Raw genomic sequence first — 17,439 nt, forward strand, 5'->3', positions numbered from 1 at the left:
GATGCTACTCAGTAGACATTCCTATCCTCTTTTGTTGTTTAAGCATTTAATGGTATCAGAAGTAGACTCTGCTGTTACAATAAGAATATAATTGGGCGCAGCCCTTTACTAAAGCATATTTATCTTAAATACATGTTTAAACATAAAATTTTAGTAGGGTTTTGTTCCAGAAAGGGAAGTTATGAAGTGATGAAGAGCAAAAGTGTTTGTAAAAACCCATCTCAGTTTTCTTTCTAAACTTTAATCAGCAGTGCTATGAATCCTAGTAGTAATAAAACTACATGTTTTTTTAGAATTACTTTACATTAGTGACTTCTGTTTAAAAAATTTTTTTTCTAAGAATTCTAAGGGGTTGGATAATATTGCTTTTTCTCTTATTTACTCAGCTTTCGCTCTGTTGAATGAAATGGCCCTATGAATTCAGTAGTTTCGGTTATTAGGGGTTTTGTGCATAAAATCCCAAATATGATTCTCCTTCCCCAACATTTTTTAAATGGTTTCCATGCTTTCTATGTACAACATAAAATAAGAGAGTATAATGCTCAAAAGAGGATTGAGAAGACAAATGTCCCATTTTATGTCCTTGATATACCAGAACATGCTGAAGGCTTAGTTTGTACAGGTTGTCCTCAGTTTTCATTGTATAAGGCAGCTGTGAAGCTAAGTAAATGTAATGTTTGGTGGTTATTTTTATTGGTAGTCTGATGTTTAAATCTGCAATTGGTTATAATGACCTGCAAAGATAGGTGATCTATTATTACACATGCTAAAGGCTATCATTCGTTTCTCGTGTTGTTTTGGACTGTCAGGCTAAGACTTGGCAAAGTCACCATGTGACCGTTTCACTTTACATCTGTCACTACAGTCTCAGTAAGTAGATGGTGTACAATCTCTTTGCCTTGGTTTTAAATGTAAAATACCTAGGCCATCAAAAATGTGAACACAGGTATGTAAAGTAAAAGTTGAAGTAAAGTAAGTGGATTTAGGACTTCACAAAGAGTTAATTGTGAACTTTTGGTATTGCTTTGGAAGGAACAGTTTGAAAAAACAGAAAGTTGTATTCAGTAACTAATATCCTCACCTCTTAATTCTACAGCGTTTTGAGCTTCAAGATTCAGAAAACCACTTGATTCCCAGGAAGATTACTAAAGTAGAACGTGTACATGGAAACAAACCCTTCAAAGCTGATGTAACTGTCCAAATTGGTGAAAAAGAAGTGACATTCCAGGTATGAATTTATATTCATCAAACCATAATATGTTTTTAAAAATCAGTAACTTGTTTTCATCAAGAATTTGTCACTTACACTTGATACTGAAAGTAATTTGAATTTTTTTTAATACATGATATTTACTGGAAATGCATTTAGATATTGGAATATTAGTTTATAAATATACAAGATTTTATTTCTAGATAAACTCATACCTCCATGCGAATCATTACAGTTTGGATTAAAAAAAAGCCTCTGAATTTCTTTTTTTTTTAATTGGATTAGAATAGCAGAGAGTACTTATGATGCTCTTGATGCTGCTTTCCCTTTTTCTTTTAGTAAAAACAATAGTTTGTCTTTGTTTACACTTCAAATAAAATCTAATGAGTGCTTGGTAATGTTCTGACACAGGATGTTGGAAAAATGGAACAAAGTAATCACATCAAATATGATTAGTTTGAGTTTCTTCCAATGAAGTTTATTACCTGCTAGGTAGTGAAATAAGTTCTTATTCAGGAAACAGATGCTGATCTGAGAATTTGAAGTTAATGTTGAATTTGGAGAGTCTAGAGAGTCTGTAAAGGTGAATTAGTGTGAGTCAGAGAGATCACAGTAACATTGGTGAGGAATATCCTCAGAGAGTTTGTACCATGACAAAGTTAAAAGGGGAACAACAGCAAATGCGAATTTTTCAGGAAAAGGTGAGTCTGTAGGAATCTGATTCAACTCTTTTCTGAGGCAAAGATTTTTGTTTTCATTTGACATATAGGTGATGCCTTCTGAAAGCATGTCTACAGAATGTCTCTGGGAACAGGAGGGCATAAGAAGTTTGCAGATGAAACAGTTATCAGACTAGAGCAGGAAGTGGAAACAGAGCAAGTGCCTTAATGTGGTGAAACTCTCCAAGGTTCTGGTCAAAGTAGCTCCTTCAGATTTTCACAATACTAATTGCTCTTTCTCTTCTGTGTTTCTCTGATGAGCAGTGAATATTGAGGTTTTTTATTTTTTTCTCTAGCACGAAAAGCCTAAAGTTCTTCGCAGACCCCAAAGCTGCAATTGTATTGATTCACATTTTGTTAATCTTTTTCATGAAGTGTGGACAAAGGAGATGTGAAGGACTTTGTCTATCAGAAATTATACGATTAAATTTTTTGACAGTGACAATTCCAAGTTTGATGGATGACAATTATCAACAAAATATTACAGTAATTTTGGACAAGTGTCACCTGGTCTACACAAAACCTGGCATTATCATGGTGTAGTTTATTTAGGATTATGATTCTTTTTTTTCTTATAGGTTCCAGCTGGAACTGGACTGTTAAAAAATCATCCTCGATCAGATACTTTCATAAGGACTTCCAACCATAATCAACTGTTGGCAGAAATGATGCAATCCCATATGGTTAAAGATATGTGCTTAATTGGAGGAAAAGTAAGAATTTAAATTTCAATTCTCCCCCTTTCCTCATGATCCTTAGAATGTAATCTAATTCTTATTTTTTTACTTTTTAGGGCTGTGGCAAAACTGTTATTGCTAAGGAGTTTGCTGATATACTGGGATATAGCATAGAACCTATCATGCTTTACCAGGTAAGGAAACTATCTGCTGATGATCATGCTTTAAATATGATCTCAAGTATAATACACAGACCTCGATTATTTATGTATACTGTTCTTCTCAATCAGTGACTTTAAAAGCTGCAGCTTTGTTCATAAAACATAGGTTAAAACATGGGTTAAAACAATAAAGGAAGCAAAGATTTCAATGATAGCAAAGTCTTCTGATCATTATAATAGAGCATTTTTTACTCTCTGTGTTAGAATGCTCATCAAGTCTCTTCTTACTGCAGGCCTAAATAGAGGGAGTACAGTGCAGCAATATAGATAGTACAATGTTATTTATTACGTATAAACTGATCCTGATACTGCTTTCCTTCAGTTTTATTGAGTTCATTGTGAATGTGAAAGAGATAATCTAAGTAAAATGTATAGTGAATCATCTAGCACAATAGTCTTTCTTCTCACCACAGAGAACTGACAACTCATTCTGTGCTTTGGCATTCAACGTTGTAAAGAAAACTTTGTCTTTTGTGTCTTCTCCTTTTGGGATTTTTTTTTTTTCCATTTTGAAGTATGTTTCCTGCCTTTGGGTCAGAGTAGTGACCACTGTAGTTCATGCATGTTGAATGCCTCTGGAAGACCTTTTGTAGTTCCTTTTTTGTTCTTCTTGGTCCATATGCCATTTAACCTTATAATGAAATTCTGCAATATCAGCACAATTTTTATATAGTTATGGCAGATAATTTCTTTTTGGTATTAAGAATGCACCATGGAGTTTATGTTTCTGGGAAATTTTTTAAAAGTTATTCTTCATGTAACATAGGCTTAATCTATCTTTGGTTTTTTTATGTGTCTCTGTCAAGATATCCTAATATCCTCTTATATGTTTTTTTTTTCTGATGTGCAAGATGTGGAATTTTAATCAATATTATAAATTCAGTACCTTTTCTTTTTTTATATTTATGTTTAATCTTATTACAACTGTGGTGGGACTGCGTTGCAGTAGAGATTAAAAGTTGAAGTTCCCTGTGTGAAAATATTTCATCCTAGAAATGAAAAACAAGGACTGGTGTTTAAATGTAATATATACATGTTGTATTCAATGAATATTAACTTCATTATTCATAGATACTATAGCAAACAGACAGTATTCTTCCATCCTTAACCTAATTGATGCTAGTTTATTTATGATGTGTCTTAGTACAAGTGTGGCTTTCAAGATAAATTTGGGGAGAGGCGTGTGCTAACATAGTTTGAGACTTGCGCAGGCAGTTGAAATAGTTGCCATAAAGTTTAGCTGCATTTTTCATATGTTGGAAGAAGACATTTACAGTAATTTAAAAAGTAAGGGCAGTGTGAATGTTTTTACTGAGTAAATTGTAAAGTTTATATTAAAAAAGATTAACATAGAAGTAGTAGTAGTGGTTCCAGGGGATTAGACATGTAGAATAATAAGAGAAAGAAGATTTTGGAGTTGTCTGTTGTCTTGGAGTATGATAAACAAAGCACAACAGGGCTGCTGTACATTTAGGGTTTTTCCCTTGTATTTCATCTGAGCAGTGCTTCAGACTTTCTCACAGCACTAGAGGTGTTGAGGTTTTTTGCAAACTCAAGCTCTGTCATAGCCAAGCCATGTCATAGCCAGTGGTCACTCAGTACATGTTTGGAAAGAACTGTCTGTCTTAGACTGTAATATACTCTAACCTCATGGCATAAACTGAAAAATTACAAGATTTAAAAGTAGAATTCATTAATTTGCTAGCTTTTCACACGGAGGGAGATCAAGTGTAAGGTTTTCTCCATAACCTTGAGGAATGGAAACATTCAAATAAAATATGAAGTCAAGAGTCTTGTATGACCTTTTGAGTCAAAATACACCAAATATCACAGGATTTACAGTTGTGAGTGATAATTGGCAATGCTGCAGGGAAACATTAACATCAGATTTAATGCAGTATAGTGGTCTCTTTCTTCCGTCCTTTTCTGCTTTACATTTTTCCCAGACAGCATGGAGACCTCCAAAGGAAGAAATGGCAGTGGTGTCTGATTTGGAAGTATAATGGTGTGTGGGGAGAGACACTGACAGAAATGGGTGATGAGGCTGAAGGGTTGAAATAGGAAAAAAGTGAGAGAATATAGAAAAGGCAAATACTGATGATGATGATGAAAATGGCAGTCTATTTTATGTTTTCTTGCACTGTTGAGAACCTCCCCAGACAGGATCCCACTGCTTTTCCTTCCCCCTATATGGCTTCAGATGATAAGGGCACAGACTTTGAAACTCTGTCTGCGTAGTTGGAGTCAGACAGATGACTTCTGCCCTTTTCTAATGCTTTAACTTTACGTGGTCAGGTGTGAGCAGATTTGGGTTCCAAAGCTACATATCCTCATCAGTGCAATGTTACATTTGTAGTAATATACTTGGATTCCCAGCAGCACCTATTATCTTTTGTATAGTGGTCTACTAAGATAAATGTATAGCTTCTGAGCCAGAACTGAGTGTGTCCAGCCAGTCTGCGTACTTCTCTCTGTACTTGTTGCTGTAAACATATTTTTAAACCATCCCAGGAAAATAACTTTTGCAGCTTGACAAACCTGCTAAAGGACAAACACACCCTAACCCTGGATTTGTTGCACACAATATTGAGTATTCACCAGCAAAATAGACAATTATTTGGTTAAAAACATGGCCACTGTTTTTCAACTTCCTACCTTTAATTAGTATGGCTGTGATGAATATGAGCAGAAGACTTCCTTTTTGGAGGCATATGAGCAGAGCTGACAGTGGAACTATTTGTTTAGTAAACATCTTTCTTTCAAAGGGATCTGTAATTCCTACAAAAATAAAATCTAGGCAAAGGATTTGAAGTATTTCCCACAGAAGTAACCTTTCCTTCAGTTTCAGGGTTTGATCAAGTTCAAAGGGCAAAGGGGTTTTACAGAGAGGCTTTTGGTGATACCAGACAATATCGCTGAAGCAAACAAATGACTGTGAGCTGCTTGTTCACTATAAATTCCTGTGTAACCAAGTAAACGTAAGATCCACATGTGTAGATGTTTCCTAATATGTAATATGTTACATAAACTCAAAAGTTTTTGCAAGAAGCAGTGTATAAAAATATTATTGAATGTATCCGAGCTATAAATAGAATTTCCAAATGCATTTGTCTTTCTCAAAATATGTAATAATGTATCAGGGGCTTTGCATAGCAAAGTAATAAGATAATTTAATGACAAGAGGTGTTAAGTTCATATAGTAATTCAGCAATGAAGACTATGAAAAGTTTGATAATGCTGTAAATCTAGCATTTTTTTTCTACTTTGATTCAAAAGAGCGTCTTTTTGTTTCTTTTTTTTCAGAGAGACATCATATTGTCCTAAATCCATTTCAGAAATTAAGGAGGTTTTTATTTGTCCTGTGGTTCATTTTTATTTTCCAGTGATTTCTGCGGGCACAAAAATGAGTAGTGGGGCACTTACCCTTGGTCTGTTTTTCTTCAGGCTCTGTGAAGAAATGAATTCTTGGATTTTTTTATATATGTATGATCTTTACTTTTAATATTTGCTTCATCATTCTTTGCATCTGAAGTTGGTTTAAGGGTTTGAAAAGTGTGAAAAGGCCTATCTCTTTATATTGATTTCATAAAAAAACCCAACTCTAAAAGCTTTTATGTTGTGAGATGAGAATCAAATTTACCTAAACCAAACCTTTTGCGAACCTAGATCATCATATACTAATAGCTGGCTCAGAGAATAGTTCCTGTCTCATTTGTGATATCTGACATCAGTATACGGATTTCTCATTATATGCAATTCCGTGTAGGCAAATTGCTGAGAAAGGAAACTCATCCTGATTAGGAAAGGTTTGGTTTTATCTCTTAATGCAGATAAGCAACAGCAAATGAGGAGCAGCAGCCAGCTAGTTCTTTGTGGACTGTATCTAAGGAGCTTTTAGTTTAAATAGCGTAAAATATAAGATTTTCTGCTCCCAGAGTTTCAGAGGAAAAAAAAGTAACAGTCAGACTTATAACAGTTTTCCAGCAACTTGCTCCTTTTCTTCTGCAGCAAAAACAGTCTTTTAAGCACATCACTAGTGTTTGTGTACTGAGATGTTTTTGTTTCTAGGATTTTTTTTATTTGTATGACCTCATAATTTTTCTTTACAAAATCCTTCCAATTTTGTATTTGAGAAGGACTAACAAATGATGAGTCCAAGTTGGCGTGAAAAGCAGGAAACTTAGATTTTTCACCTCATAATTGCCAAGAACATGATTAGTACTGTGAGCCATGAAGAATGCCTTGGTTGGAGGCTTGTGTTGGTATAGCTGTTAAAAGGGAATGGAACAGAAGTTACCCTACTTGTTTTCTCTCCTAAACGTCCTTTTTTCCCCCCTGAATACAAGCTATTTTAGAAAATAAACAATGCAGTGTAAACCGCTTAAGTTACGATGACTGTTACAAATTGAAATAAGCTTTTTGTTTATATGGCAATATATTGTTGCCATTGCTTTGTCCAGAATAAGAGGCAAAATTAATTCTTATTCTCCCCTCCAAAGGGAGGCATTTTTCAGTATTAGAGTATTATAAGACTATTTTTAATATCACATATGAAATTATTTGAATAAAATTTATTAAAAATTGGGCAAGAGTGAATAAATGAAAACAATAAGTCACTTGGCAAGTACTTAGCCATAAAATAAGTCCTTTACAAAAACTGCAGGTGTTAGCAACGATATTTCTTTTAATGTGTCCCTAAATTGAATAATATTCAACCATTTAAATCACAATATAAATATTCATTTTATATTTCAGAAAATATCTTACAGCAACATACACCTCTGAGTTTATCTCCAGAAAATTAATGCATGGTTCTCAAGTGTTGTTGGAATTAGAGATGGACATGCTATATAGCATACTAGGCTCTCAGTCAATTCATATTTTATGCTGTTTCATTTCTCTAGAGATGAAATAGTTCTCTGAATTATAAAACGTGTGTTAGTTAATTATTCAGTTATAGCATTTACTAGCTGCAGAATGCAGCAAGTCCTGAAAACACAGGATTGATAAAAATGTTTGATATTATAGTTTTAGTCTAATTAATAGAAAAGAGCAAACACAGCAGTAAAATGACAGAAATGCAACAATAAATATATGGTATGGTTTTTAGGATTTGAATGTGAGACTTTAAATTATACAAATGTGGAAGCACCGAAAGAACGACACTTTGTCCTGTTATTTTAGGGCTTTTAAGGAAATATAGAAAGAGGAAATGATTCAGGGCAGCATATGACGTAATATATTCTATTTTTATTCTTTAAAGTTCAAAGGGTTTGTAGTTGTGAAAAGTACATATGCAAAAGCTACAACTACATTAAAAATATATTCTCATCTGATTTTAGGTTAAATTGTGTTCACAGCACAGCTCAAGGAAGGAATTTAATCTTCCAGGACACAAAATTACTATTATGTCTTTGTTACTCTAGTGCTTACCTGTTCTAATGGAACATATAAAATATGTTTGCTAGAGGATATAATAGACTTTGCCTTTGGTTTTGTTCTATCCCTTAAGCATTATTTTGTGATATGCTATGTGCTTTTGATATTATGTGTGTTAATGTCTTCTTTCTTACCCTTGTCTATTTTTCTGTCATGCTTCAACTGCATTTTCCTGCTGAGTGGTGGAATATCATACTGTGTTCAAGATTAATGATGAAATCTTTGCTCGAAATTATTCTGGGTTTTTCCAGGTGTAAAATACTACTCCCTTCTGTACACAGAGCTGTGTTCAAGTTGGTATTGTGCTGGTATTGTGTTAAAGGGGCAGGCTGGGGGAGTAAGGCTTTTGTTCTTTTTTCAAAGAGGTGACATTGGCAAGAACTAGAACTTCCAAAGACTGTTTAACGTTTTGTGTGTAGATTTGTGTGTGTATTTCTAATCCTCTTCGGAAAAATAATTGAAGATTTCCTGCTAATCTCCCATGTGTATATCCTTAAGGAAGAACAAAAAGCAGCTTTTTAAGGAGAAAGCATATACCCGTAAATTAAATAAATAGAGCATGAGCATAAATATATTCTTCTGATGAATTGATACTTACAGGATATGACGGCTAGAGACTTGCTGCAGCAAAGGTATACTCTTCCTAATGGAGACACTGCTTGGAGACCCTCGCCACTTGTTACTGCAGCTCTGGAAGGAAAGCTTGTTATTCTTGATGGCATTCATCGAATTAACCCTGGCACTCTAGCTGTACTTCAAAGGTCAGGATGTGAGCACAGCTAAGTTGGGGGCATGTGATATGTTTGTTGAGTGCATACATACTGAGAAGTTAAGTTCCTTCGGGTGAATATGGCTTTGTAACTTCAAGAATAATGTAAAGATCAAGCTGAGTGTTAACGTTTCGTAGAATATGTAAAGCTCATTTTTTTACGTAATTAAAAGCAGAAGCAATTATTTCATTTTTTGTAAGTCTACAATAATACAGGAAATTTAAGTCTGTTTTAACTATGGAATGTAAGTCCGAATTTTTGAATGAGATAGATTTTACTCTAAAATTATGAAATCTAAAAATTAGTAATATTTGCACAGTAATCTGAACATGCAAGATGTCAAAAAAATTTTAATATTTTGAGTGCATTCTGCTTCTAAATAATATGTGATCATTACAATTATTTGTAAAAGTATACTTTATATTGATTGCAAAGAACTATTTCTAAACATTATTCCATAATTCAATAAAAAATTAGTTAAACTTTGCAGAACAGAAACAGTAATAGCAAATACTATGTTAATAATAATCTATAATGTCAGGTCAATTTTTTCTGCTATTTCATATACCTGCATCATATACTGCCTTTTGTAAATGTAAAGGACATCTTGAACTTTAAAACAGGTTGTAGCAAAATCATTTTGTGCTTTCTGTTATTATATATATATATGCAGAAGGGCAGAAGAGAGAATTCTACTTGCCTGTGTTTTTGCTTTGTCATCAGTTTAGCTTTTCCATTATGATTTTTTCTTCTGATGTGTGCATATGCTATAGCTAATCAACTTCTGCCTACGAAAAAATAAAAGCTAGGTCTGTATGTATGTTAATCATTAAAGCCAGCTGAAAGATATCTCTTCAAGAAACAAAAGAAAAGTATATTACTTGGTACAAACATAACAAAGCAGCTGTTTCATGCCATTTATGCACACTACACTGGTAAGAAGGATGATTTTTATTTTTTGCATTCTTACCATATCTGTTTAAACTAAGTTGACTGACTATGTGCTAAAACTTATGCATGTTATTTTACCTCCATACCTGGATGCATCTGAAGTTGTTATAACTTTTTCTGTGGCCCATATTGACTGAGATAGCTTTTAAAAAACACGTGGAGTTATAGATATTTTAAAAATTAAGCTAGAACTTATTCTTTATTTTCAGACTAGTACATGACAGAGAACTGACTCTGTATGACGGCACCAGATTGTTAAGGAAAGATAGATATCAAAACTTAAAAGAAGAATTACAGCTCTCTGATGAAAAACTGCGCGAAAGGTAAAGTATCAGCTACAACTGTGGAAGCAAACAGCATTTCATTTTTTTCATTTTTTTAATAAAAAGCTGCAAAATGCTTTTCTATTGAATAGGTACCTTCTAATCACTAGGAGAAACATCTTTTAAACATCAGGTTCCTTGTGAGCTCTATTTCTTTTTGTGGTATGGGAAAATTATATCCTGTTTAGAGTGCTTGAACTAGAGGGAAAACATTCAATATCCTTTAAGAGAACCAGTTAGAAACTGAGGAGAAATTTTAAGTACATACAAAAATAGATATAAAGCTATATGATATTTAATTTTGGAACATTTTATTAAAAACCTTGGAAAATAAAGCTAAGTTGAAATTAAATACTACTTGTTACATTCTTTTGCCTCATTAGCTAGAAAGCTGGTATTTAATTTACAACTAATATGGGGCAGGAAATCCTAAGGATGGGTTGGGACCCATTATGCTTATTCTTTTTGTTCCTTCATTTCCACTTTTCTGCCAGAAACATTCCACAGATAGAAATGTTTTCTAGTCCTCTGAGGCCATATATTTGATACATAGTCAAACACTGCTGACCACTTCTAGTTTATGTTGAGAGTATGTCAAAACAAATGCAATCTAATATTCAGTAATATATAAGGAGCTAAACGTATTGTGATTCTGAAATGGATCTACCATCTGAAAAAACAGTTGAAGTTTTATGTCAGATGTCCGTGCTCATATTAATGCTGCATGCTGTGTGTGTGCCCACTATGAAGAGGCCTCACTGGTTATAGTTCATGATGTACTACTCAGTTTCTCTTAATTATCTCACTGGATCTGATTTTTTTCTTAGTTCACCCTTTTCTTTTACTAGTTCTTTTTTTATTTCTGGTTCCCTTTTTGATCAAAATACTGTGAGTTAAAAAAAAAAAAAAAAGGACCAAAAAATGCACTACAAAACCAACCAAAAAACCAAACTTCATTTTAAACCTTCTACTTTTTTGTAGGTATGGTGTAATCTAAACCTACTTGTTGCAAATTCTATCCACTCTGCTGAGACAATACACTTAGCTAGATGGTCGTTTCCTGCATTCGTTTTATTTTAGTGAAGAACTGTACATCAGGGAAGTTTTCCGTTTATTGGGACTTTAAGCATAGATTTTGAAAGAGCAGTAAAAAAGCTCCAAGGGCCCATCTAGGTTGGTATCCCAACTTTGCAGTGGACTCTGTACTTCCAAATATATCTATTGTGTAAGGCTCCTCCCTGCTTCATGTTCATGGTCTTGTCCAAGGTGCTTTCAGGCAGAATGGCAGTAGCTGTACTGTTTTGCTTACTGCCTAGGACCCTTTATTTCATTGCCAATATATTCCAAAAACCTAGACACATTCATCTTCAGTACTGCCCCTCTTACTGGATCAAATGTCTTTCACAAGAATAGAACTTTACATCTGGATTCTGCATCTCCGTTATAACTATGGCTGTTTTGGCAATGGACTCCCTTTAACCTTCATTAGCTGCTAAATCATGAGAACTGTCCAGGCTGTCTTCTTCAATCATTGTTCTGCAGACCATTCTTACTGTGTCACCTCTGAATCTACTTTCTTTCAGTCTCATTGAGTAACCTGATGGTTCCACTCTTCTGTTCAGTGATAATTGTGCATTTGTGCATTGGTTTTGGCTATTTTGGAGGCTCCATAAGTCTTTTTTTTGGGAGGGGGGGAGGGCTTTCCTTTAAAGGCTGTCTCTCTCTCCAGATTGCAATGTACTGCTTTTACTTAACCACTTTAATATTTTACAACATAGTGTTTTGTGAGTTGCTAAACTCTTAGTTATCTATTTGACTGACAGTGAGCTCTCGCTCTAATCCATAAGTGAGAAGTGTCTGCTGTATTAGGCAGGAATGAATTTCTGATTAGTACTTGGTCTTAAAAACAGACAGATACCCCACTGTTTAGGAATGCTTGCATCTGGAATCTTGGTGTGACCATTTAGCTCCATCTTGGCTATAGATGAAAATTCTTCATCCTGAATTATCTGAAAGCCCATTTTGCTGAGAATCCTATCCTTCTCCTAGGTAAAACATTCAATCTGCTCTTGTTTTCTCTACTGACTTAATGCAAACATGTAACCACTTCCTTGGTTTTGGCTATGGGCTTCTTTGACATCACTGGACAACTCCTCTCTACAGAGGGGCACTGTTCTCATGAACCCTTGAGAAACTGAAGGTGTTCTAGGACTTCATCCTGGTTTTGGTGCCTTCCATATTCTGTAAACATCACTACCTTTCACTGGCTTCAGGATGCGAGTCAGTAGTTGACATCTTTGATTCCAGAACTGTATTCTTCCTTGCTACTCATCCTTTTCAACAGTAGTTACCTTCAGTACCTCCCAGTGTTGCAGAATGCTGCAGAATTAACCCTTCTCTCCAGGCACCTTCTCATCAAATGATATCTGAGGTACTGACAGCTGATTTAATCACAGACTTTATTCATGGTGGTGCTAACCATCCCTTCTTTGCCTGCAACATATTGCTTTGTGGAGAAGTGACACAGAGTGTGTTGTACCATGAATTTATTAGCAGATTGGCTGGGCAAATTCTTACCGAATTGCAACTGGGAGATGCTTTCTATATTGATGAGAAACATCTCTCTTGCTGCATGTCACTGACTGTGGCTAGTGGTGTTAGCTGTATCTCTGATGTTAGAGTAAGATGAAAAGACAGTTTTACTTACCCTGATTTACTAGATTTGACTAAAGTAATTTCAGTGCAATTGCTCGTTGCCAGGCGAGTGGAATTTAAGATGTCATTCCCAGTTTGGACTGAATTTGCGATATTTGAGTGACACATTAAGTCTACTGGTAATTTTCCAATTAGGGAGTTCCTTTGTAAAGTGTTTTCAAGTTTTGTTTGAGTCAGAGGAAAGTCCCACTCATTCAGCCTCAATTGTCATTTGTATATTGGGAATCAGTATGGTACAAAGAATGCATATTATCTACCTGATATCATGTGCTAATGTAGTTCTTAAGAGAAACAGAGGAAGAGGAAGAAACATACTGAAAGGGACATCAGTGATTCACTGGAAGTGCATTCAACTCAGCTCTGCTGTGCGTGAGTGTTCTTGATTGTAGTGACTATTTGTAATTATAGTTTCCAGTTTCTTTCTTCTGTGCTACTTCTGATTGTTCGTAAATGCAAAATAACTCGTTGTTACTCTCTGTTCCCTTAATTTAAGACTCACTAGTGACATGGCCAGATGCTATTGTAAGGTACATAAATACAAATATGTCTCTCATAGTGGAAAAGAAAAATGAATAATGCTTTTTAGTAGACTACTTTGTGAATGGAATTTTAAAACAGAATTTCCATCTAAATCTGTTTTAGAAAGAAGGTGTACCATTCCTAACCAATGATCAAAAGTTCTGTAAACACTTTTTTTAGTCTCTGTTTGTAAAAGGATTTGACACACCTAACGATTTTCCCCATTTTTAAGAATATAAAAAATTGTGATACTAATGGAGATGTTTTAGGAGACTCCTTCTTCAGATGAGCAAGACACATTTTGGACTAGGCTTTCGTGTTCCTATATGAAAATGCTTGATATTAAAAAAATAATATTTTCCCACAAGTTTTAGTGCCTTTAATTTTTAGTGCTTCAACAGTCAGAATACTCATCTGTGTAGTAGAAGAGAAAGGAGAAGAGGGTCAAGAGTTTGTTGGTTTTGTTTTTTTTTTTACTGAAGGGGTGGTATTTCAGATCACACCATGGTCTAAAAAAAAAAATCATTGAGTTATATGTTCACTATTATTTCATTACATTTTTACATCTCTATAAAAATTACCATTTTTCTAAGAAAAGCTTGAGACTTGTGAGTGCAATAGCTCTCTCAGGACTGACAAGTGCAATCAGTATGTTGCCCTTGCCCTTGATTTTGGGATACTCCTTGGCCTGCTGAAAGTCTATAAGCTACAAGGTTACTAATACTGGCCACAGTCATTTTTCCTCTATTTTTTGTTATGCTAGTTTGGCTGTGGAGTTAAGTTAGCAAACATAGTAAGATAACATTCATTCATTTGAGGAGACTAAGAATTCTTGTTTATGAGTTTAAGGAGAAGAAAAAAAAAGCAACCCTTGAGAAAGTGACAGATGGTCCTTCAAGATATTTTACGTAGAAGGAAATTATAGATGCTGATACCTTATTCGTTTCCCCGAACAGGTTCAGAGATTAAGAGAAAGTGTGTTCAGGTACTGTGCATATCCAAGATTTCTGCATAGAATTTCTTCTATAATCATCCATTACATCACCCAGACAGATACTGTAAAGATAACACACAGCCTTTCCAAGACAAGCGGTGAAGTGTTTATCTCATGATGAAGTATTTTAACCTGTTTGTGTGGATATACCCCCCAGAACACACACACACACACACAGATGTGAAGTCCTTGTTGTGGTGAGCAAAAAGGCAGCTATTATAGGAAAATTCAGAAGAAGGTATGTAATAGGATAGTTCAAAAGCTAAAAGAAGTCACTCATAATTCATGGATGGTTTTAATGCCTTGCAGACAGTGAATTATTTTCCATGCAATTAGGTTGAAAGGGAACACACAGTAGATGAGGCAAATATGAAGTGTGGCAAGGAGTGACTTTATCAAGCAATAGAATTTTTAATTGCTTACATTTTTTAGCTTTTACTTCATTTGTTGTTGAGGGGTTTGGTTTTTTCCCAGTTTAGCGAATTTTAAGATAAAGTAATTTGTTAATTTTAGACTGCGGTGAAATTTAAGAAATACAGCAAGAAAGTAACAATAGGTAATTTCGGTCCTAGTATTATAACAATTCCCAACTCATAAAAATTGATAGAAAATGAGATTTATTAAATCATTTTACAGGAAGAGACAAGCAAAAATAGTTTGGTTTTGCACAGTGGCATTAGAAATGACATTCTGCATTGTATTTCTTTTTTTTCTGAGAAACTTCAATTGCTCGAAACCATGTGTCAATAACAAGAAAATCTTCCCCTAAAATCGCCCACACTGTGTTCTGATCTGCCTCTCGAGAGCAGTGGTGGTAATCCTTGGTTCGAATTAAACAGTAATGTCAAAAGAAGGACACTCATTTTATTAGGAGGGAGCTCTGCTGCCTGTGTTGTCAATAAATATTTGATAGAGAGAAGGACAGAGACTCTTTGCATCAGTCAACACCAAATCTTCCCACTGTGTTTGAGGCTCATTAATTAAAAGATGCCAGGTTTTTAACAAGATACACTTACTTGGCCTTCGATTGCAAAAAACACAAGATTTCCTGTCATGTCAAAGATTTCTTTTCTATAAAGTACAGCTCCACATGGGAGCTCTCCATATTATATTTCTTTAGAGTCTTGATTTATAATATGATGGAATAACGTTGAAGCTCTTCAGTTGTGCTGATGGAAACTTTCAGAGAACTGCAGGATTGAGTCATTTGTGGCATTTGTTTTAATAATACACTTAGCTTGACATTTTCAATATTGCAAACGTCAGTCCAAACAATAGGCTTTTGAAGTAGCCAAATAGTTTTATTCATGTTTACAAACTGGATGCCTACAACAGTGATGTTGTGATATGTCCAAGTCTAGAGATTAGTCAGTGAATTTAACTGATATTACCAAATTAGCTTGCTCTGACTTTGCATCTACTCTCCTCCCACTTCTTTCTATGCTTTTCTTGGCTGTCCCCATGGTGCCCTTTGAGTTAGACAGTGGCAAGGAGATGATACAAAAGAAATGTGATTCCTTTACCAGGAAAGTTGACTACTTCTTGTGTTCTCTTATGGTATCGCAGAAGGGCTAGAGTTTGATGGATTTCTGGAGGAGGGTTATTTTTCTTCCTAGTAATGTAATGAAAGGCAAGTCTGTAAGTATATGTATTTATCCTATCTAGGAAATATTTTCTTCTATAATAAGGTTGGCTACTGTTCCCTGACCTTTTTTTATGCTTAGTGACAGTGACATTCCCATTGGTTCCTCTTTCATGTGATGTTTTCAGACATCTATTTCTATTTTTATCAATCAGGGAGTAGCTTCTAGGCTTATGACTTTCAGCTGAGAATAACTCATGCTACTGCCTTAGTTTGCTTTGATACAAGAGACTGGTGTGATTGCCCTGTTGTATCACAGGTTTATTGTTGTGACGAACAGCCAACTATGCAGTAGATTTGTTGATCTATGTCTTCAGTAATTTATAAAGAAAATGACATGGTAACAGCAATATAAGTTGTCTGATTAAATGTATCCTCCTTTTTCCAAACGAGCATCTATTTTAATAAAAGTACTGTAAAATTAGTTGTTGAAAACAGGTCCTCCTCGCACAATTTGACTGGCTTTTGTATCTGACTTGTTATTCTATTATTTCTGCTGCTTCTAGAGATCATGCAGTTGTGCCGATTGATGAGTACCAATGAATGTCCAGTTAGAGGAGGTGAAAATATTACATAAATAAAGAATACAAAAGATGTGAAGAAGACAAAGATACCAAAATCAAAAGCAGTTGTCTTTTAGTGCCCTAACACATCTAAAAGTTTGTGTTGTAAGCTCCCATTATCTTCATTAGTTGACTATTAGTCACCTAATCATGCAGTGAGAACTGAGGAACACTGGCTGAAACTAGCGGGTCAGTTCCAAAAAGATTTAAAAACCAATAATAATAAAAGTACCTTTTACAGCCGGCAACAGTGCATATGTTGTCACAGGCAGTTGTGGAGGCAGATAGGATGAAGAAGTTCAGAAGGGTGTTAGACAAATTTGTGGGTAAACAGACATTAAAGCAAATAGATATCTACCTTCTGATATCCTTGAAGATATGGTTGTAGGTGCTGGGCGAGTATGAGGAGGATAGACTACTGTTAGTGGCTAGACTTTTGTGCTTTCCCCAAGGAGTATCTCCAGCTGTCATAATGAGGGATGGTACATGTAGTTAGATGGGTAGATTTAGGGATGCAGGACAGCAATTCTTAAGTTCCTTTAAGTCGTAATCTGTCTTTTGAGACACCTGTCTCCTCATGCTGACTCTAAAATGAGCCAGGGGTGAGGTGATTGGTTTGGTCTTTGAAGCATTACTTTCAGGAGTATTATGAAGTTAGGCATATTAATCTCATGCTAAGAGTCTAGATGATCTTCC

General features: G+C 34.9%; 1 protein-coding gene across 1 annotated transcript in view; it reads left to right on the top strand.

The window, feature by feature from the left end:
* VWA8 (von Willebrand factor A domain containing 8) overlaps positions 1-17,439 on the top strand; it is a 182,470-nt gene that overhangs the window by 45,490 nt on the left and 119,541 nt on the right. The window contains exons 10-14 of the mRNA XM_027649783.1: positions 1,097-1,228; positions 2,508-2,642; positions 2,723-2,800; positions 8,867-9,027; positions 10,197-10,310. Of these exons, the coding sequence (XP_027505584.1) occupies positions 1,097-1,228; positions 2,508-2,642; positions 2,723-2,800; positions 8,867-9,027; positions 10,197-10,310 (620 nt within the window). The remainder of the gene's footprint in view (positions 1-1,096; positions 1,229-2,507; positions 2,643-2,722; positions 2,801-8,866; positions 9,028-10,196; positions 10,311-17,439) is intronic.

This window comes from Corapipo altera, unplaced genomic scaffold, assembly GCF_003945725.1.
Source record: "Corapipo altera isolate COAL_440 unplaced genomic scaffold, ASM394572v1 0, whole genome shotgun sequence".
NCBI classification, from domain to species: Eukaryota; Metazoa; Chordata; class Aves; order Passeriformes; family Pipridae; genus Corapipo; species Corapipo altera.